Below are 21,556 nucleotides of genomic sequence, written 5' to 3' on the forward strand. Positions count from 1 at the left end.
GATTTCATCTCTTGGTCTCTCCCACAGCTTTCCGCCAGACCACTCACAGTATTCAGATCTCCTCCATCAAGAAGAGAAGATCCACCGACGAGGAGATGTTCTGTTTGCCCGTGAGTATCAATTCTCGCTGACTAAAGGACGAAACCCGAGAGAATCCGTGAGCGCTGACGTTCTGCCGTTTCCGTCTCTGTCCGACAGATTAAAGGGCGTGAAATTTATGAGATTTTGGTGAAAATTAAAGAGTCTCTGGAGCTCATGCAGTACCTCCCACAGCACACCATAGAGTCGTACAGGCAGCAGCAGCAGAGCCTTCTGCAGAAACAGTGAGTACCTCACACACGGGGAGAGTCCAGGAATAGTTTTAGCCCGTATAATTAGGGCATTTAATTAGGGTCATTAGGGCAATTAATCCACTTGATTGCACTGTGATGCTGTGATTTGCTTTAATACGTGTGAACTGCATTTGCATGGACATTTTCAGCATGTGTTATAAAATGTGTTTATATTTACTCATCCACTCATGTTCTGTTTTACATACATGTAAAATCAGCTCCATGTTATCAGCTTCACTTACCATATAGAAGCACTTTGTAGTTCTACAATTACTGACTGTAGTCCATCTGTTTTCAATGGTCAGGACCCCCACAGGACCACCGCAGAGCAGGTATTATTTAGGTGGTGGATCATTCTCAGCACTGCAGTGACACTGACATGGTGGTGGTGTGTTAGTGTGTGTTGTGCTGGTATGAGTGGATCAGACACAGCAGCGCTGCTGGAGTTTTTAAATACCGTGTCCACTCACTGTCCACTCTATTAGACACTCCTACCTAGCTGGTCCACCTTGTAGATGTAAAGTCAGAGACGATCGCTCATCTATTGCTGCTGTTTGAGTCGGTCATCTTCTAGACCTTCATCAGTGGTCACAGGACGCTGCCCACGGGGCGCTGTTGGCTGGATGTGTTTGGTTGGTGGACTGTTCTCGGTCCAGCAGTGACGGTGAGGTGTTTAATAACTCCAGCAGCGCTGCTGTGTCTGATCCACTCATACCAGCACAACACACACTAACACACCACCACCATGTCAGTGTCACTGCAGTGCTGAGAATGATCCACCACCTCAATAATACCTGCTCTGTGGTGGTCCTGTGGGGGTCCTGACCATTGAAGAACAGGGTGAAAGGAGCTAACAAAGCATGCAGAGAACCAGATGGACTACAGTCAGTAATTGTAGAACTACAAAGTGCTTCTATATGGTAAGTGGAGCTGATAAAATGGACAGTGAGTGTAGAAACAAGGAGGTGGTTTTAATGTTATGACTGATCTGTATACTTTGGATAAAAATGTAAAGTAAATATTTCGCTCTTTATAGCTTTTTTTAATAGTAAAACTAAACTCTAGAGCAGCCGCTTGAGAGTAACTCAGGATTTTGGGGTGTTTATGTGACTGTACTCATCAGGACTGGACCCTGTGTTTGCGAGCTTAGTGTTTTAGCCACATGCAGGCCACACACACAGTACCAACACGCTTCACGAGTCTTTTAATCTGCACTGATTGTTTACCGGGACATTTTTTTTCCTGCATGGGTTTAATCTCTTCTTTCTCCTCGTGACGTTTGGGATTGATGTGTGTTTGTACAGGCATGCGCTGCTGCAGACCCACCCGGTTAGGCTTCATTTGTGCCTTAAAGGTTCAAACTTTATGGATGGAAGTGTTGCACGGCGGTTTGAGCCGAACGCTAACGGTGTGATGATTGCATGACGGATTGAGGGAGGGAGCGAGGGCTGGGATTAGGACTCGCATGACGTGGATCTGAGACGCTTGAGGCCGTTTCTAAAAAAATTATGAGCTGATTTAAACATTTTAGGCTGTACGTACCCCTGCTTTCTAACTAATGGTGTACCTTGTTCAGATGGTGCTGGGTTAGAGTTAGACTAGATCCTACAGAATCTGTAAATAGCAGGAGTCCCAGGGAGCACAGACTGACTTGAGATGCTTATAGATGTCCGTTATTGGCCCACGCACGCCACTTCCTCAGTTTCAGTCACTTTTATTGGCCTTGTATTTTGTTTCGATTAGTTTTTGTCCATAGAAACATTTAGACATTGCATATATGTAGTATTTTATCTTAAAAAAGCCCAGAGATGATCATGGATTGCAAATACCTTTGGTAAAACAACGTCACCTTGCATTCATGATTGTTTTCACCACCCTGACCTAATGTCAAACATAAAAATGTCATCTATTTTCGAGACTTGTAATATAAACATGGTTTAAATGGAAAATATACAGTATGTTCTTAACCTGTGTATATGGGTGACCTTTCCTGTATTGGACTTTCGACCTGTCTGGGGTGTTTGTTACGTTTGGCCCAGTGATTTGTACCCACCGTGTATGTTGTGGAACTGTGTATGTTAAATCATGCATCTGACCTTACTCTAGTATCCTTTTTTTATCCCTAAAAGACATATTATAAGCATTAAACTGTATATTTTCACAGCTATTAACTATCTTTTGGGTGTCGTCTCGCTCACCGACTTACAGGCAGGTTTACCCAGATCTTATCGCCCAGGTTCGAAAGTTCAGAAAGTGTGGTTGGTCCATATTTATTTTTTTTTTCCTGAAGGCTTCTGTAGGTACATCTGGATTGCGGCATAAAAGCAATAAACAAAAGCAGGAGAGAGCGCTGTAAATTATAGCTCTGAATAATGCGCTCCGACGCCCTGCGATAATTACTGCTTTTGTTAGCTTCTCTCATTAAGAAACTGACAGATGAGGTAGCGTCTGACTCTGTACACTCCCTGTTCGCCGCTTTTTTCTCCTGTTATTCGGTGTGTGTAGGTGTGTGTGTGCTGGTGGGTAATTCTAGGCAGGGTCGTGGCTTGGGGCCGTTTATGAACACGTCTTACGAGCTCTTTGGTGTGGACACAATGAGTAGGTTAAGGGAGTGATTATCCCTCCAATTAAGTGACAAAACGGTCAGTGAGTGGTCAGTAAGCGTCCACAGGCTTTTTACGGTGTAGACTGTTGTTTCTGTTTGACCCTTGCACACCGAGACTCAGGTTTAAGTATTAGACTTAGATTAAGTATTATTTCATTAGTGTGGTGTGTTTTGATTGCTGAGTGCTTTGTATTTTGTTTATTGTTCCGTATTGTTAATCTTCTCCTCCTGATTTGTTCTGTTTATTTATCTGAACTCTGCTTATCTGCTTTTTCTCTCTATTCTAAATAAAAATAATAAACTTCCTGACTTCTGTGACTCACTTGTTCCTCTTATTTTATTGCTTTTCTTTTCTATTTTCTTTTCCACGATCCTACAGCTCGTATAACAGCAATGCAGTTAGATGAGCTTTTAGCGCCTCACTGTGGGCATTAGTGGTACTGCAAGAGCCAAAAATATTTGGACACCTGACCGTGAGCTTGTTAAAGATCCTGTTTCTAAACAAATGCTAATGAAATAAAGAGATCTCCTTGTGACTGAAGGCTTCTGTCGTAAGTCTGTGGGAATTACCGCCCAGTCTCTGCAAAACAGCAAGAAAGCCTCAGTTGATGTTCTAGTTCACTCCACAGCGTGAGTTTCCTTAAACAGCTTTGCTTTGTGCACTGTGGCACAGTCATGCTGGAACAGGAAAGGCCCTTCCCTAAATTGGTTTGGCCCATTCAAATAAGTTGGAAGCAAAAATTTGAAGGGGTGTCCCAATATATTTTTTTCAGTATATATAGTGTATACTGTTGAGAGTACATGTGTTAAATTCTGCCTTAATAAATAAAATAAAGTAATAAATTAATAACTTGACATTAAATTTAAATCTAATTCAGTCTCTGTTCAATAATATATTAAGCCAGGGGATGTCGAACACACACACACACACACACACACACACACACACACACACACATACACACATACACGTGAATACTATTTTAGGATATTATTGGTTTGTATGAAGTCCTATTGCACAGTCCTGTTGTGGCATTAAGTGGCCACTTTTATCCCAAGCAACTGACAATTATGACAAGGGCCTTAAGGGCCTTGCTCAGGGGCCAAACAGTGGCAACTTGTCAACTTTCTGATCACTAGTCCAGGACCTTAACCTTAAAAAGGCTGTAGATATGAACTGAATCCTGAGGAAGGAGATTCATTTACCTTTACGGCATTAAGACTTACAATTATGACAGAATACATGGCAAGCACTTAAGGGCCTTGCTAATGGGCCAAACAGTGCCAACTAGCCAGCAACTTTCTTATCACTAGTCCAGGACCTTAACCGCTGATCCAAAGAAGCCAAACAAGGCTGTAGACATGAACTGAACCCTGACAAAGGGGATTCATTTACATTTAGGGCATTAAGACTAACAATTATGACAGAATACATGGCAAGCACTTAAGGGCCTTGCTAAGGGGCCAAACAGTGGCAACTAGGCAATGGTGGGGGTCTAATCTGTTCCTCCTCCTCCTCTTTCCTCTCTCCTCTGTTGTTTATACTGTATTTTTAAATTCTCCTCAGTATCTGTGCATCTCTTGTCCTCGTCTCTGGCATCTCTTTACCTCCTTTTCTCTTCCTCTCTATCTGCAGTCTCCTCCGGGCGCGTCTGCGTTCTGAGCTGCTGGAGCCGATAGGTGAGCAGAAGAGACGCTTCAGTGCTTCCTAAAAGCAGGAGTCACATTCCTCCTCCTCCTCCTCCTCCTGTTCCTCCTTATCCTATATCTCCTCCTTCAGATCTTCCTCACAAGATCTTCCATCTCTTCTTACTCGGTGTCCTTTGGTTCTTCATCTCTGGCCTCATTGTTTTGTTTGATACCTTTGGTGCAAAGTGAAAACTGAACCGAACTCAATCAGAACTTACTGACAAGACTTACTGTGCATGATTTTACCTCTGAATATTTTGTCTACTTTATTTTGTTAATGATCCTCAAACAATCTGAATAAACAGTGTGCTCATTTGCATATGTTTAGCCTGTGCTCACATGTGGATGTACATTTTTATGGCTAGGCAGAGTAAGGCCTCTATTTTGTTTGTCATGTCGTGTGTCGTTTGTCAGATATAATTAATCTTCTAACGGGAACTTATTCAGTTAGAAACTTGCTGTATTGCACAGAAATACGTTGCACAGAAACTTCTCTGTCCTGTCCTCATCCTGACTGTCCAAACAGGAACCAAGCACATGTGATTTTTTTAAGGGACTCATTGTATTCTTAAAAAACAACAAAAACAAAAGTGTTGCTTGTTGTATGTCGGTGTTTTGTCTTTTTTTTAACTGGAGCTGGACTCCGATCGCTGTCTATAATGTAGCTTCCTGAGACAAAGATTTAACCGAATGCTGGGCATGTTTTATAAAACAGACTGCGGAGCAGTTCGCCGTCACGTTGTCGACTTTTTATTCAGAGAAACGTATTTTTGTCTCAGAGTCGGAGAGTAAGGTGGCGCTATAGAGCTGGTCGGGTGTATAACTGATGCCTCTTGCACTTTTGTTTGTTATTCAATAAATATTTTTTTCTGCTTTAGATTTTCTGTTCTTTTTTTCTCATGAATCATAATGCATGAGTCTGAGATTCCTCATAACTGCTGCAGTTGCGACCTCTGCTGGCTGGTCGATGGTGCTGCACATAGACGGGGGATAATGCGGGTGAAAAGAAGTGGTCAACAAATGCACACATTTAAGATGGGGTGTGTGTTAGTCACGGCTCTCCTCTGTCAGGACTGGAGGTCTGCAGCAGTAAAGAGGAACATTTGGGGGGGACAAGCTTAAAAATCATAATAGATGACCGGCTTTGATCAGCAAACATAGTAAATTGCTCACAAATAAATCATCCAAGTTATATCATATATTTTGCAGATGCAGGTGAGTTCAATATTTTTGTTAGGGTTTAGTTTGGCAAATTAAAAGTATTTCATATAGCTGCCATCTGATTGGTTAAATACAATTCTGCAGCATCACTAATTTGCATATGACAGTAGTATTGGATTTTAGTCTTTAGAGGTGACGCTTACTTTTACAGTCCCCTAAGTTCTACATATTAACCAGGTAAATGTGAGGTACATACTCCAAAGTACTAGTGCTAGTTAACTATTTATTGATACTTACCATCACGTTACCCAAATCTCGTGTAAGGAATCGTGTAAAATGAAGTGTTACCTACGTATATTGAGAGGCATTTCCTTGAATATAATAATTAATATGCTAATTTTGATTCCTTAAACTGGTCTTATTGACCCCATATAACACTTATTGTTGATGTCTACTTTTCTTCTCACCTTTCTGTGATTTTCTGTGATGTTCTCCCTGTATTCGTGTGGGTTTCCAGTTGTCTGGGTGGTCCAGTTTCCTCCCACAAGCCCAAAGACGTGCAGTCAGGTTAATTGGAGATACAAAATTGCTCTAAGTGTGTGTGTGTGTGTGTGTGTGTGTGTGTGTGTGTGTGTGTGCTCTGTAATGGACTGTCGACCTGCCGGGGTGTTTCTTGCCTTTCGCCCAATTAATCAAAGCCAGCACGACTCTGATCAGGATAAAGCGGTGGTAAAACAGACTGAATAAATGAATTAATATGTTACAGACATTTACACTTCTACCGTGTCCTGTTCTTGGATTAGTCTAGACTGTTTAGACTGACAGGCCATGTCCTCCTTATCCTTCTCTTCTCCAGGAGCCCCCTGCCCCCTCAGCCAGTGTTCGGCTCCAGCTCTCCTCCGCACGGCAAGGTGAACAAACTGCCCTCGGTCAGCCAGCTCATCAACCCGCAACAACGCAACACGCTCACCCCGTCCAGCATGGCCGGCGGACTCACCGACAGTAAGTTTTCATGGCTGACGTATTAATATGAACGTGTCGGGTTTTCCGGGTGAATCTGAGATGTTTTGCTGGTAAACGTGGTTGGATTAGAGCTGTTCCATCTTCCATTCCATGTTATCAATTAACAATCAACAAATCAATCATTAAATAATCAAATAACTACATTTTATGCTATCAGAGCTTTCTCTGTGTTTTACTAAATGCCAATTAAATACAATTTAGTAAAAATAATACAACGATTAGACATCTGCAATTCATACTTTGTTCCGCACCATGAAATAGTAACCTGTGCCCCCTGATGGTTAGCTCAGCTGTTGTATTTTTGTCACACTAAATGGTTTAAGTTCCTCATACAAAATGATCATTGAAGGAAGGTTATGCAACACCTATACCACCCATCTGAAAAATAAATGAGAAATCACATGCATATACTTACAAAGAATAATACAAATAACCAAAGATTATGTGTAACCAGGTACAGGCTCTTTCAAGCTCACTGTTTGTTATTAAGTGCATGCATATATCAGATACAGTATATACAGTGTATCACAAAAGTGAGTACACCCCTCACATTTCTGCAGATATTTAAGTATATCTTTTCATGGGACAACACTGACAAAATGACACTTTGACACAATGAAAAGTAGTCTGTGTGCAGCTTATTTAACAGTGTAAATTTATTCCTCCCTCAAAATAACTCAATATACAGCTATTAATGTCTAAACCACCAGCAACAAAAGTGAGTACACCCCTTAGTGAAAGTTCCTGAAGTGTCAATATTTTGTGTGGCCACCATTATTTCCCAGAACTGCCTTAACTCTCCTGGGCATGGAGTTTACCAGAGCTTCACAGGTTGCCACTGGAATGCTTTTCCACTCCTCCATGACGTCATCACGGAGCTGGCGGATATTCGAGACTTTGCGCTCCTCCACCTTCCGCTTGAGGATGCCCCAAAGATGTTCTATTGGGTTTAGGTCTGGAGACATGCTTGGCCAGTCCATCACCTTTACCCTCAGCCTCTTCAATAAAGCAGTGGTCGTCTTAGAGGTGTGTTTGGGGTCATTATCATGCTGGAACACTGCCCTGCGACCCAGTTTCCGGAGGGAGGGGATCCTGCTCTGCTTCAGTATTTCACAGTACATATTGGAGTTCATGTGTCCCTCAATGAAATGTAACTCCCCAACACCTGCTGCACTCATGCAGCCCAAGACCATGGCATTCCCACCACCATGCTTGACTGTAGGCATGACACACTTATCTTTGTACTCCTCACCTGATTGCCGCCACACATGCTTGAGACCATCTGAACCAAACAAATTAATCTTGGTCTCATCAGACCATAGGACATGGTTCCAGTAATCCATGTCCTTTGTTGACATGTCTTCAGCAAACTGTTTGCGGGCTTTCTTGTGTAGAGACTTCAGAAGAGGCTTCCTTCTGGGGTGACAGCCATGCAGACCAATTTGATGTAGTGTGCGGCGTATGGTCTGAGCACTGACAGGCTGACCCCCCACCTTTTCAATCTCTGCAGCAATGCTGACAGCACTCCTGCGCCTATCTTTGAAAGACAGCAGTTGGATGTGACGCTGAGCACGTGCACTCAGCTTCTTTGGACGACCAACGCGAGGTCTGTTCTGAGTGGACCCTGCTCTTTTAAAACGCTGGATGATCTTGGCCACTGTGCTGCAGCTCAGTTTCAGGGTGTTGGCAATCTTCTTGTAGCCTTGGCCATCTTCATGTAGCGCAACAATTCGTCTTTTAAGATCCTCAGAGAGTACTTTGCCATGAGGTGCCATGTTGGAACTTTCAGTGACCAGTATGAGAGAGTTTGAGAGCTGTACTACTAAATTGAACACACCTGCTCCCTATGCACACCTGAGACCTAGTAACACTAACGAGTCACATGACATTTTAAAGGGAAAATGACAAGCAGTGCTCAATTTGGACATTTAGGGGTGTAGTCTCTTAGGGGTGTACTCACTTTTGTTGCCGGTGGTTTAGACATTAATGGCTGTATATTGAGTTATTTTGAGGGAAGAATAAATTTACACTGTTATATAAGCTGCACACAGACTACTTTTCATTGTGTCAAAGTGTCATTTTGTCAGTGTTGTCCCATGAAAAGATATACTTAAATATCTGCAGAAATGTGAGGGGTGTACTCACTTTTGTGATACACTGTATGTGCATTGAACATGCAGTGAACATAGATCCACAGTATTTATAAATGCTGCATGGCTGGAAGTGTTTCTTTTGGATTTTAGCTAATAGCTCGGCAAATATGATACGTGTATTATTATTAATATAATAAGTTGGTCTTTTGGTAGCAATGAGCCCAATCACAATCCTTTATATTCTATAAAAGCATGGTTAAAAACTACATTTTTTTTTTAATCTGAAGCGAGTTGCATGATTTACAGTTGTTAAAATACATTATATTTGTAATTTATATATATTTGCAACTGTTAGTAGCTTCAGTTTAAGGATTTCGAGACCTCTTGTTCCCCTCTGGGCCTGAGCTTGTCCTAACACGAGCACCACTCTGTGCCCCAGTGTCTCTCTGACAGCCAGTTTCCTTTTGCGAGTAAACTGGATCCTTGTGGGACAAAGTCCTTCCTAATCCCGGGGGCTCGCGGCTCCCGCCTCTTTTGTCATAATATTGGAAGCTAATCCGGGACGTCCAGTATCACCTGATCCGCTCCCACGTCGCCGCCGGCTGCAGGACGGTCTGTGGGTTGTAGGTTGTAGTGAACGGCATGTTGTGTAGCTGGCGTCTGACGAGTGTCTTCCCTCGCGTCTGTCTCCCAACAGTGACCCCCATGATGAGCACACACATTCCCATGAACACGGATATGAGCTCACTGAGCCCCACTCATGCCCTGCAGCCTCAGTTACCCATGGTGCCCTCCTCTCACTGCACGCCCCCACCGCCCTACCCTGTGGACAGCAGCATCTCCAGGTACACACCAGTTCAATGTTCCTACTGCTCACAGTCTTTCCAAATCCAGTCCAAACAGACCAGACATGATTGAAAGATGATTTTTGTATTGAAATAAACACAGTTTTACACAGAATTAAATATATACAATTATAAATATATAAAGACGAACAGGAAGAGTGATGTGAAAAATATATATATATATATGTCCTATTTCTGATTGCCTCAGTTTGCACATTTGTCACAATGATTAATATAGGATGTAAAGCGATGAACACGGTTCAAAATGATTTACCATTTGCATAAGGAACAAAGCTATCCAAAACCCATATAACTCCGGAAACCCCCTATAAATGCAACAGAACGTTTTCTGCTATTTGATATTAGTAATATTAGTCTGATAATGTTGTAATATTAGTACTTAATGTTGCTGTGTCTTGATGCATTTTCCAATTATGGACAGATGCAAGATCCTTGAACCTTTTCCTATATTCCTTACCATAATTTTCTTCTGGATTATTAATCTGTCTGTCTGTCTGCCTGCCTGCCTGTCTGTCTGTCTGTCTGTCTATCTATCTGTCTATCATTATCTATCTATCTATCTATCTATCTATCTATCTATCTATCTATCTATCTATCTATCTATCTATCTATCTATCTATCATTGTCTGTCTGTCTGTCTGCCTACCTGCCTGCCTGTCTGTCTGTCTATCTATCTATCTGTCTATCATTATCTATCTATCACTCTGTCTATCTATCACTCTGTCTATCTATCTATCTATCTATCTGTCTGTCTGTCTGTCTGTCTGTCTGTCTGTCTGTCTGTCTGTCTATCTATCTATCTATCTATCTATCTATCTATCTATCTATCTATCTATCTATTTATCTATCTATCTATCTATCTATCTATCTATCTATCTATCTATCTATCTATCATTATCCATCTGTCAATCTATCAGGGCCAGCTGTAGCCTAGTGGTTAAGGTACTGGACCAGTGATCAGAGGGTCGCTGGTTCAAGCCCCACCACTGCCAGGTTGCTGCTGTTGGGCCCTTAACCCTCAATTGCTCAAACTATATACTGTAACTGTACTGTAAGTCGCTTTGGATAAAGGCGTCTGCTAAATGCTGAAAATGTAAATATCTATCTGTCTGTCTGTCTGTCTGTCTGTCTATCTATCTATCTATCTATCTATCTATCTATCTATCTATCTATCTATCATTATCCATCTGTCTGTCTATCTATCTATCTATCTATCTATCTATCTGTCTGTCTGTCTGTCTATCTATCTATCTATCTATCTATCATTTATATTCCTGCTGGGCTGGAAGTAACAGGTCATTGCAATCTTTCGGCCAGTAAAGGGCACTCCCTACATATTTATCCAGGTCATTGTGTCCACTTGTAGTTATTTGTAAACTGTATTTTGGTGATTTATTGGGATTTCTATCGCTGGGAATGACATTTTTATTGGATGGATCAAGGTTAAGAATGTTCTGATAGAGAGAAACTGGTTGTTCTCAATAATAGCAAGTCGACCAAGTCACGTTTGACTGCTGTTATAATGATCTTACTCCAAAATACTGTAATAAATACACATACTCAAAATGTGCTTTCTTTTCTACATATAATTGGACGAATAGAATAGAATAGAATAGAATAGAATGCCTTTATTGTCATTGCACAGTGCACAACGAAATTTTTTGAGCAGCTCCTTGACGGTACATGTATGTACACACAGACATATATATACACACATGTATTTACAAAATAAACATATACACATCTAGATACAAAAATAAACGTGTGGTTTTAAGAACTTTACAGAAAAGAAAAGAAGAAGAAGGTTATTGCACAGTCCCTATAAATTGCACATTATTTCCTAGGATGTAAAGTTTGATAGTTCAGTGTTTTTATAGCGGAGGGGTGAAAGCTTTTCAGGAGTCTGGAAGTACGGGCCTTGATACTCCTATAGCGCCTACCAGAGGGCAACAAGGAGAACAGGTTGCAACAAGGGTGAAATGAGTCCTTTATGATGTTTGTGGCCCGACGCAGGCATCGGGTTCTGTAAATGTTCTCTAGTGAATGCAGCTCAGTGTTGATGGTTCTCTGAGCTGATTTGATGACCCTCTGAAGAGCCTTCTTGTCAGCCTCAGAGCAGCTGGCATACCACACCAAAATGCCATGGGTGAGTATGCTTTCCACCATGCTGCGATAGAAGGACACCAGTAGCTGCTTGGACAGGTTGGCCTTTCTTAGTGTCCTTAAAAAGTAGAGCCGCTTCTGTGCTTTTTTCACTACAGAGGTGGTGGTGGTAGTCCATGTGAGGTCCTGGGAGATATGTGTGTCTAGGAATTTGAAATTAGACACTCTCTCTACTGTGTTTCCTCCGATGTCTAAGGGTGTAGGTTCCTCTCTCTGTCTCCTGAAGCTGATGACCATCTCTTTTGTTTTAGAGGTGTTGAGTGCCAAGTTGTTAATGGAGCACCATTCAGACAGTTTGAGGACTTCTTCCCTGTAGGCAGACTCATCTCCATTTTGTATTAATCCAATTACAGTGGTGTCATCTGCAAACTTGATGATTGAGTTTGTGCTGTGGGTTGGTGTACAGTCATGGGTGTAGAGGGAGTAAAGAAGAGGGCTCAGCACACAGCCCTGTGGAACTCCAGTACTCAGTGTCAGACGAGCAGTTAGCAGTACCCTTTAATAAATCCCACTTTGCCTGGTCTTCTTTGCATTGTGGAGCAGTAAACACTGACCTTAGCCGAGGCAGATGCATTTGCAGTTCTTTTGATGGGAGTTTCACCGTTGTTTTGTTGAATAAAATGGCTCTAAACTAATATATTTTATTATTTGTATTTATTATTTTTTCCCCTCAGCAGTTTGCTAACATCCTTGAAAAGTGACTACTTGACTGATAGTTCAAGATAAGTGAGATTTAATCAACAAAACTGTTATGAGACTGTTGTGTAGTTGTTCTAGGGTCTGGAACTGTTTACTGAGGAATCACTTCTCTCTTGGTAAGAGTAAATTGCACAGAGCAGGGTGTGTACGATTAGGTAAACGGGCCAATATTTGTATTTGTTTGGAAACTAGCTGATTAAAAACAGGATATATTTTCCCAAGAAGATAAAATCATTCTGTGTGAACTCATGGTTCGTTTAATGAGCTGAGATCATCAAGTGTGACAAATATGCAATGCAAATGGGGCTTTTATTTTTTTTATTTAATCAGACGCATTCTTAGTGTAAAGTAAGTGAAAAATACTAAAAAAGTAACTAAAATAAATAATAAATAAACAAATACAGGGTCTGTACTTTAGTGCTTCTGTACTGGAAAACAAGAGCTGCTTAAACAACAAGAGTAAAAAGTGGTCAGTTTGGAATGTAGGATTGAGGACTGGATTTAAAAAGACTGATTATATCCCATCACACTGTAAACAACCATGTTGACGGATATATTGTTGTTATTTAGTCCAGCACATTGTATATTCATGTATATATTAAACATTTCAGCTTCCTTTTACGACTGGGCTGCTCTTCCTGTCTGGACTACTTCACAGCTCAGGGCCTGACCAACATCTACCAAATTGAGAACTACAACCTGGAGGTGAGAATCCGCCCGTTTCCTTTCTGTATCTGTACTATTAGGAGAGGCCAATCTATAGACCCCCAGGACCCCAAGAACTCCTGAATTGGACAGATTTCATAGAAAACAACAGTTATAGAATAAAATTATTAAACTGATTACTTATTCTGCAATGTAAACAATGTGCCAAAAAATTCCCAAATTATACAAAAAACAAAAGAATTGAATTAATTTATTTATTAGGATTTTAACGTCATGTTTTACACACTGTGATTCCATTGATAACAGGACAGGTTGTTACTTGTTACACAAGATTCATCAGTTCACAAGTTTAATATGTGGGAGGAAACCGGAGCACCCAGAGGAAACCCACGCAGGGGAGAAGATGCAAACTCCACACAGAAAAGACTGGGGATTGAACCCAGGACCTTCTTGCTGTGCTACCCACCGACCCATCATGCCACCCCAAAAGAATAGAACATTGTTAGTCTAATTTTTAAGACCATAGTAACGTATATGTAGTTTCTACCGCGGCTGCACGGTGGGTAGCACCAAGGTCCGGGGTTCTTTCTGTGTGGAATTTGCTTGTTCTCCCCGTGTCTATGTGGGTTTCCTCCAGGAGCTTTGGTTCCTCCCAGAGTCCAAAGACGTGTAAGTGAGGTGAACTGGAGATACAAAATTGTTCATGACTGTGTTTGACGATAAACTTAAACTGGTGAATCTTGTGTAATTAGTATCTACCTGTCCTGTCATGAATGAACCACTGTCGCCCTCGGCTTGCTCGACAGGGATTTTTGGTCTGTTGGTCCTGGATTCTGTAAACATTCTGGATTCGCTATACAAATAAATATGGCTTTGATAAATGTAACCAAAGTGTGTGAAACATGGCATTAAAATCCTGATAGATAAATAGATCACTTTATTAATCCCAAAGGGAAAGTCAAGCATTACAGCATTGAGTAAAAGGCTCAAGGTACGTTAGAAAAAAATATTAAGTAAGTAAATATTACTGTACAATACTTGCAGGTAATACATATAATACAGATTTGTAATATGTAAGATAATAGACAATTATAAAAGTGTCCTGTGCAGTAAATATTCATAGATGTGCAATGTAGGTTCCATAAATAGAGGGACAAATCATGAGTCTGTCCTGATAGTCCTGGTAGTGACTCAGTGTGCTATGATGTCTTTATTTAATAAAATAAATAAAGAAATCCGTGATTTTCTCAATCTGTGTCCGTGCTCATGAGTTCTCCCTGCACTCCGCAGGACCTGTCCAGGCTGAAGATCCCTGCCGACTATCAGCACGCCATTTGGAAGGGGATTTTGGAGCACCGACAGAGCATGGAGTTTTCTCCCCCGGCGCACATCCTGCGCTCATCCAGCGGCGCCTCCTCGGTGAGCATGGGCTCCACTGAGGCTCGTGGTGAGCGTGTGATCGACGCCGTGCGTTTTACGCTGCGCCAGACCATCTCCTTCCCTCCCCGCGACGACTGGACCGACTTCTCCTTCGACCTGGACTCACGCCGCAACAAACAGCAGCGCATCAAGGAGGAGGGCGAGTAAAGGCCGGGCCAAAGATGTCAAAAATAATAAATCCCTCACCGCCACGACTCCCGCATGCAGCGAAGCGTAAAATGTCCGGCTCTATCAAACGCTCGATTTCACTTACAAGCATGCAAATTAAAATGCACTTACTGTCTAGTGTTTTTGGGTGTATTTCGGTCTGCTTGTCATTTCAAGTGCCCCCCTTTCCCATCCCCCCTTTCCCATCCCTCCTTTGTTTTTTGTTTTTTGTTTTTTTAACCGCAGGATACTGTAGCTGCCGCTGTCGCCCTCGGCTTGCTCAACAGTGTTTTTTTGGTCTGTCGGTCCTGGATTCTGTAAAGTTGCTTTGAGAGAATGTGTATTGTAAAAAGCGCTGTACGAATAAATTTGACTTGACTTGTAGCTTAGGGTAAGCGGTGCTTCGCCGTGTGATTTATCATGTAAAATGTTTCTTGAGACGCAGCACTTAAGAAATGCTGAAATGTTGGTACTACTATGAGCTGTTAGCATTCGTTCTCACCACAGAGGAGCTAATTGTTTTGTTTAGGGGCTTTTTTTATTTGTTTTGTTTTTTGGACCAGGTATATTTTCTGATTGTAAAGAGACTTTCATCCAGATAGGATTTATAGTATTATATTTCTTGTTAATCTGTTCACTGTACCGCCAGGATAAACGGTTAAATGTGTTATTACACAAGTACATTTCTAAAGCAAAATATTTTCCTTTTTTTATTTTTACATTCAAACTAAATACTTGATGTTTTACAGGTCATGTTAAAGCCTGGAGAGATTGATATCGATACCAATGTACGCACGCAAGTATTTTCAGTATTTCGATGACTTTCGATGTATTGTACATACTTTTCGTTTTTTACCAACTAAAAATGTTGTAAATATGCAAGGAGCATTTTTTGATACAGTATAAACCAAAAAAATAAAATATCATTTCACCAACGTGAACGGGTTTTGATTTTATCTTATACTGTGGTACCTTAAACTCAATGTCAGTTGGTTCTGGGAGTGGCATTGAGGTTCAAGGTATTTTTTTACCCATAAGGATGTTTGGAAAACCTGTTAATGCATCCATGGTCCTGTGGAGCTGCAGATATTTTAGTCTCATTTAAAATAATGAGGTTGTTTTTAACACTTAAACACTGAAAATAACACAAATATAATATAAACACACTGAAATACAATTACAAACAATTAAATAAAAGCTGCACTTTAGTTTTACTTCTTTATTGTTTCCTGACGCTTCTTAATGGTGTAGATGCTTGATGTTGGAATACTGTATTCCCTTCAGCACCGGCGCATTCACATGAGAAATGACAAAACCACTTACGTGCCGCTGTGCCACTATTTCTTATGAAGTGTGACGGCGGTGCACAAAACTCACCGTGACTTATTGTAGTAAAACAGCGAGTGAGGAATGTGATTAGTGGAGGAACTTATGAGCAGTAATAATGAAGAGAAGTTTAGTGCTCCTGTCTCCTTCTTTTACTACATTAAACCACGTTAAGCTTTATTTTCAACGAGAAGCGTTTTAGACTCTGGGAGAAGCTGATTCTGATTCTCACCATTTCTCAGAAGCTGGAGCTGTAACACAAGTTTAAAAGGGGGTTTTGTATCTATTGGTCCTGGATTTTGTAAAGTTGCTTTGTGACAATGTCTATTGTAAAAAGCGCTATATAAATAAAGTTGACTTGACTTGACTTGACTAAAAGTGAAACAGGGAGGAGAATCCAGATAAACACAGATACATGTGGAGCTGTAACCCTGGATCTGACGTTTATTCCACACTGATGCAGTTTCAGATCAGATTCACACGCTGATGATGTTTTACCGCTCAAGCCGAGCGCTGAGCAAAATGGCGGTTCATTGTTAATTTCAAAATTAAATAAATAAATTTTTAAAAAACAAACTGAGTTTAAGGGTACAACTTTCTCGACGAAGGGCGTTGAGTTTCAAAGATTTTGAGTTTAGGGGACGTCGAGTTACAAGGTACCGCTGTACTTTGATACAGGTGAAAATTATTCATAAGGTCATGCTGGAGGTGTAGATTTAAGCTATTAAAAATTGTTTATTAGGATTTTAACGTCATGTTTTAAACTTTGGTTACATTCATGACAGGAACGGTAGTTACTCATTACACAAAGTTCACAAGTTTGATGTTAAACACAGTCATGGACAATTTTGTATCTCCAATTCACCTCACTTGCACATCTTTGGACTGTTGGAGGAAATCGGAGCTCCTGAAGGAAACCCTAGCAGACACAGGGAGAACATGCAAACTACACAGAAAGGACCTAATGTAGAAATTTGTTCACACTCTTATTATATTGCTTTACAAATAGGTGAAAATAGGCTGATTCGACTGTATTCTTATATTAGACCTTTTTTAAGATGGGTTAATGGGGGTAGAGGACTGGTCACAGTTTGCTGCTGTTGTGGGGTATTGTTCAAAAAGCTTAATTTAGACTATAATAAAGTATAATTGGGGCTAATGGAGATCAGTGCGTGATACAGATCTCCATATTAACCCATCTGGTGCTGGTGAAAAGAAGCGGTGGCTACCGCACACATTTCAGTGTGGCAGTGTGTTAGGTACGGCCCTCCTCGGTCAGGAGTGGAGGCCTTTAGCAATACATAATAATATTTGAAATGCAATTTTAAAAAATTGCCCCAGTCCCTCCCGCCCCTAAATCATGTGTCAGAAATTATGATTATTATTAGGATTTTAACGTCATGTTTTACACTTTGGTTACATTCATGACAGGAACGGTAGTTACTCATTACACAAAGTTCATCAGTTCACAAGTTTGATGTTAAACACAGTCATGGACAATTTTGTGTCTCCAATTCACCTCACATGCACGTCTTTGGACTGTGGGAGGAAACCCACGCAGACACGGGGAGAACATGCAAACTCCACACAGAAAGGACCCGGACCACTCCAGCTGGGGATCGAACCCAGGACCTTCTTGCTGTGAGGTGACAGCGCTACCCACCAATTTAAGCTAATGTAGAAATTTGTTCACACACTTATTATATTGCTTTACAAATAGGGTCAAATGAGCTGATTCGACTTTATTCTTATATTAAAAATGTTTTTTTTAGATGGGTTGAGAGGGGGTAGAGGACTCAGGGGTAGGGTAGGGTAGGGTAGGGTAGTGTAGGGTATTGTATTTAAAATGTTAAGTATAACTATTATAATACTCAGAGTCCCCATCTCTGCTTTCACAAATAAAGAAATAATTATAAAACACACACTTTTTTCCTTTTAAAAACCTTTAATGTTTGAACTGATTGGACTGGAAAAGGTGGATAAAAGAAAACAGTAAACAAAACTTTAGACTATTTGTAAATTTATTAAAAGGAAAGAATTTACAAAGAACGATAAACGATAGTGCGGTTTAAACAGAGCAGCTCAAAAGCCAAGATTTATGGAGAGAACATGAAAGAAAATGATGAAACCACAAATCAAACAGTTCATTCATTAGATAATATTAACAAATCACGTCTTAGCACGTCCTACAGTTCAGTTCCCAAACAGAAAAGTGTGTTTTATAATGAGTAATGATGATATATCGTCGGTCAGTTATCACACTGGTGCGATGCTGCTCGTTAAAACAGTGCCGTTAACGTTAAATACTTAACAGAATATCGTCCTTGCTCGACTCGAGGGAGCCCAAATCAACAGGGATTGGCATTTTCAGTGTTCGTTCATAAATACATTTTCTCAAAGCTCACGTTACATACAGTTTTACAGTATATACAAAATGATTCGGCCTGTAAAGCACGAGGCTGCAAGCACAGACAGACGTGCGAGAGAAACGGCGATGGGTTAGGCATGGTTTATGAATGATTTACATAAAAAGCGACTAAAAATGTGCATCACATGGAGCGTTGTGCAGTTCGATGAGTACAGTATGTTTCTCCAGACTGGTCAGACTGGTAAAGGAGCACAAATTGGGGTTTCGTTTAGGAAGGATAGAGAGGATCACATGATGATGGTATCTGTACTATTTCGACATAGTTTGGAGACACAGCAGTGTGGTGGTAGAATCAGGAAATCATTCGTGTGCATGTAAACACACTCTTATTACAATTTTTTTAACAGTTTTCCCCTCAATTTTCTTTATATGTAGTCGTATCCAATTCCCAGATCGCATTTTACTTCCTTTACTGCTGCAGACCCTCTCAGACACGTGTGCACGATGTGGGTACATGCGGAGATCCGTATCGTGCACGGAGAGTCCATTATCCCCCGTCTCTGTGCAGCGCCCTCGATCAGCCAGCAGAGGTCGTAACTGCAGCACTTATGAGGAATCCATACGACCCTGCCTCCCTCGGACCAGCCTGTCATTAACCGTTGAACATTGCAGCTGTAGCCTAGTGGTTAAAGTACTGGAATAGTAACCAGAAGGTCGTCGGTTCAAGCCCCACCACCGCCAGGTTGCTGCTGTTGGGCTCTTTAGCAAGACCCTTAACCTTTAATTGCTCAGACTGTATACTGTCACAGTATTGTAAGTCGTTTTGCCCGGCCGGTCGTTAACAGAGCAAAATCGCAATCAGGGTAATTGGATACGACTAAATTGGATTGTGCTTCCTCTCTACTGATGTTGACCTCCACCCTGGTTGAGGAGAGCCGTAACTGACACACGCCCCCTCCGACACGTGTGCGGTAGCCGGCCGCATCTTTTCACATGCACGAGGCGAGTTCATATGCGGATCAGCTTTGTGTACGGAGAGCCACACCCTGATCAACGCATTAGTCCTCGACTCTGTGCAGCACCATCAACCAGCCAGCAGAGGTCGCAATTGCAGCAGTTATGAGGAATCCTTTCAGACATCCACCCTTGAACAACAAACCAATCGTTGTTCTTGTAGGCGCCCCCCTGATCTGTGTAAGCAATGAATCAAACATTTTGTTAGATTGCTATGTCAGTAATTATTATTTTATTATGATAAAGGTCAGACCATACATTTGAGAATTCAGGTGATTTGCAGCTATAGCATGTTTTGGAGTGTGTCTGTGGGGCTCTGTGCCAATTTAGTCTAAAGAGATTTTTTGAGGGCAGGCACCGATGCTGGACACAATTAACATTCCAACCGATTACTAAGGTGTACAACAGCGGGGGTAAAGTCAGGGCTCTGTGCAGGCCGTCAAACCAAGTCAAACCACATCTTTACACACGGGGTAGATTCAGGCCAGAACAGGAAAGGCCCTTCCCCAAATAATTGCCACAAAGTTGGAGACATGAGTTTTTTTATTTTTTAAGACCTTTTTTTACACCTGAAACTCTTAAAATCCTAAATTAGAAGGAATGTCCATATAGTGTTGCTTACTTTCTTTAAAGAATCCTTAAGACGGTTGATTTGTTTAGTGTATTGTTTATTTGGGTTTGTTTAAGTGGCTCTTAAAGCACTTCTGATGAAGCATGACTGTTAACAGGCTTATTGTTAACATACAATTAGAGCTATAACCATTATTTGGTGTTTGGTACCCCACCGTGATCCAGATGTTTTGGATAAACAGTATATAAACGATCAGTAGTCTCAACTCTCGGGCATAAATACTGCTCAGTTCGTCTTTAAATGTTACTGCAGCAATTAAAAGGCTTAACGATGAGTATATAATAAATTAAACGAGACAAACGCAAAACTAATCTGGAGTCTTTAGTCCTGGTGTGGTGTTGCCCTCCAGCTGTGGATTAGCATCACAACCATTCAGACTAAACTGACACATACAGGGTGAATCTTCTGGACTGGAACCAAAACACCGAGGTTCTAACCTTTAAAGACGTCCGAGTGTCCGTGAGCTCCTGTGGGTGTGGTCAGTAATACTGCCGGTCAGTAAAGTGATACAGAGGGAATCAGGAGAGGGGAGAGAGCGCCCCCTCCTGTCCCTCTGCACTGATGTGCTGAGACGCACGGCAGTCTGACGATACACGGGTGAAGCATCAGAGTCTCTACGAGCTCTCCAGGGCATCCAGCACCTTCATAATCTGCTGCTTAATGGCTTTGGTGGCATCGCCGGCGTTTGGGATCAAATACCTGCAGAGCAAGACACACAGCAAAGATTTTTTACTCATCAGAACCACATGGATCGAAGTACCAACGTCCAAAAACATCAAGCAGATTCTGTTAACACTGTACAAATGATGAGGTGAATGTGATGGATGCAACAATGGAGAGCGTAAAGTATGAATGAAGTATGCAAAAAAAAAAAGGAAAACAGAATATACACAGATACAAATAAAAAAAGATCAAATTAACTACAAAGATTTGAAAGACCCATAAAAAAAACACAAAGACAAAAAAAGCCAGTAAAGTAACAGGAAACATGAAAGAAAATCAAGTCAAAGAAAGTGACAAAACAAAAGAAAGTTAAAAAGAGTTAAAGAATAAAAAGAAAAAGAGAAAGGAAGAATGAATGAAAAAGACTGAACAAAAGGATTAAAAAAGTATGAAAGAAAAAGAAAGTGAGAAAGGAGTGAAAGAAAGAAAAAAAAAACTTGAAAAAGATTAAAAGAACCAAAGACAAAATTAAATAAATAAAGAATTAAACAAAAAATAAAGAAAGAACAAAAAAAGAGTAAAATAAAGAAAAAAAGAATGCAAGTAAAGAAAGAAAACAAGCAGTAAAAAAAGAAATGAAAAAAGAAAAAGTTAAATAAAGAAAAAGAAA

General features: G+C 40.9%; 2 protein-coding genes across 4 annotated transcripts in view; one reads left to right on the forward strand and one right to left on the reverse strand.

Annotated features, from left to right (window-relative positions):
* tp63 (tumor protein p63) overlaps positions 1-15,371 on the forward strand; it is an 84,746-nt gene extending 69,375 nt beyond the window's left edge. For both annotated transcript variants that reach the window (XM_062996505.1, XM_062996506.1), the window contains 6 exons: positions 28-110; positions 199-323; positions 6,644-6,789; positions 9,601-9,748; positions 13,243-13,336; positions 14,588-15,371. In XM_062996505.1, the coding sequence (XP_062852575.1) occupies positions 28-110; positions 199-323; positions 6,644-6,789; positions 9,601-9,748; positions 13,243-13,336; positions 14,588-14,884 (893 nt within the window). In that variant the 3' untranslated portion in view covers positions 14,885-15,371. The remainder of the gene's footprint in view (positions 1-27; positions 111-198; positions 324-6,643; positions 6,790-9,600; positions 9,749-13,242; positions 13,337-14,587) is intronic.
* A 2,842-nt stretch (positions 15,372-18,213) lies between these two features.
* tbc1d23 (TBC1 domain family, member 23) overlaps positions 18,214-21,556 on the reverse strand; it is a 39,877-nt gene continuing 36,534 nt past the window's right edge. For both annotated transcript variants that reach the window (XM_062997239.1, XM_062997238.1), the window contains one exon: positions 18,214-20,922. In XM_062997239.1, the coding sequence (XP_062853309.1) occupies positions 20,838-20,922 (85 nt within the window). In that variant the 3' untranslated portion in view covers positions 18,214-20,837. The remainder of the gene's footprint in view (positions 20,923-21,556) is intronic.

The sequence above is a fragment of the Trichomycterus rosablanca genome, chromosome 6 (genome assembly GCF_030014385.1).
Source record: "Trichomycterus rosablanca isolate fTriRos1 chromosome 6, fTriRos1.hap1, whole genome shotgun sequence".
In the NCBI taxonomy this organism is placed as follows: Eukaryota; Metazoa; Chordata; class Actinopteri; order Siluriformes; family Trichomycteridae; genus Trichomycterus; species Trichomycterus rosablanca.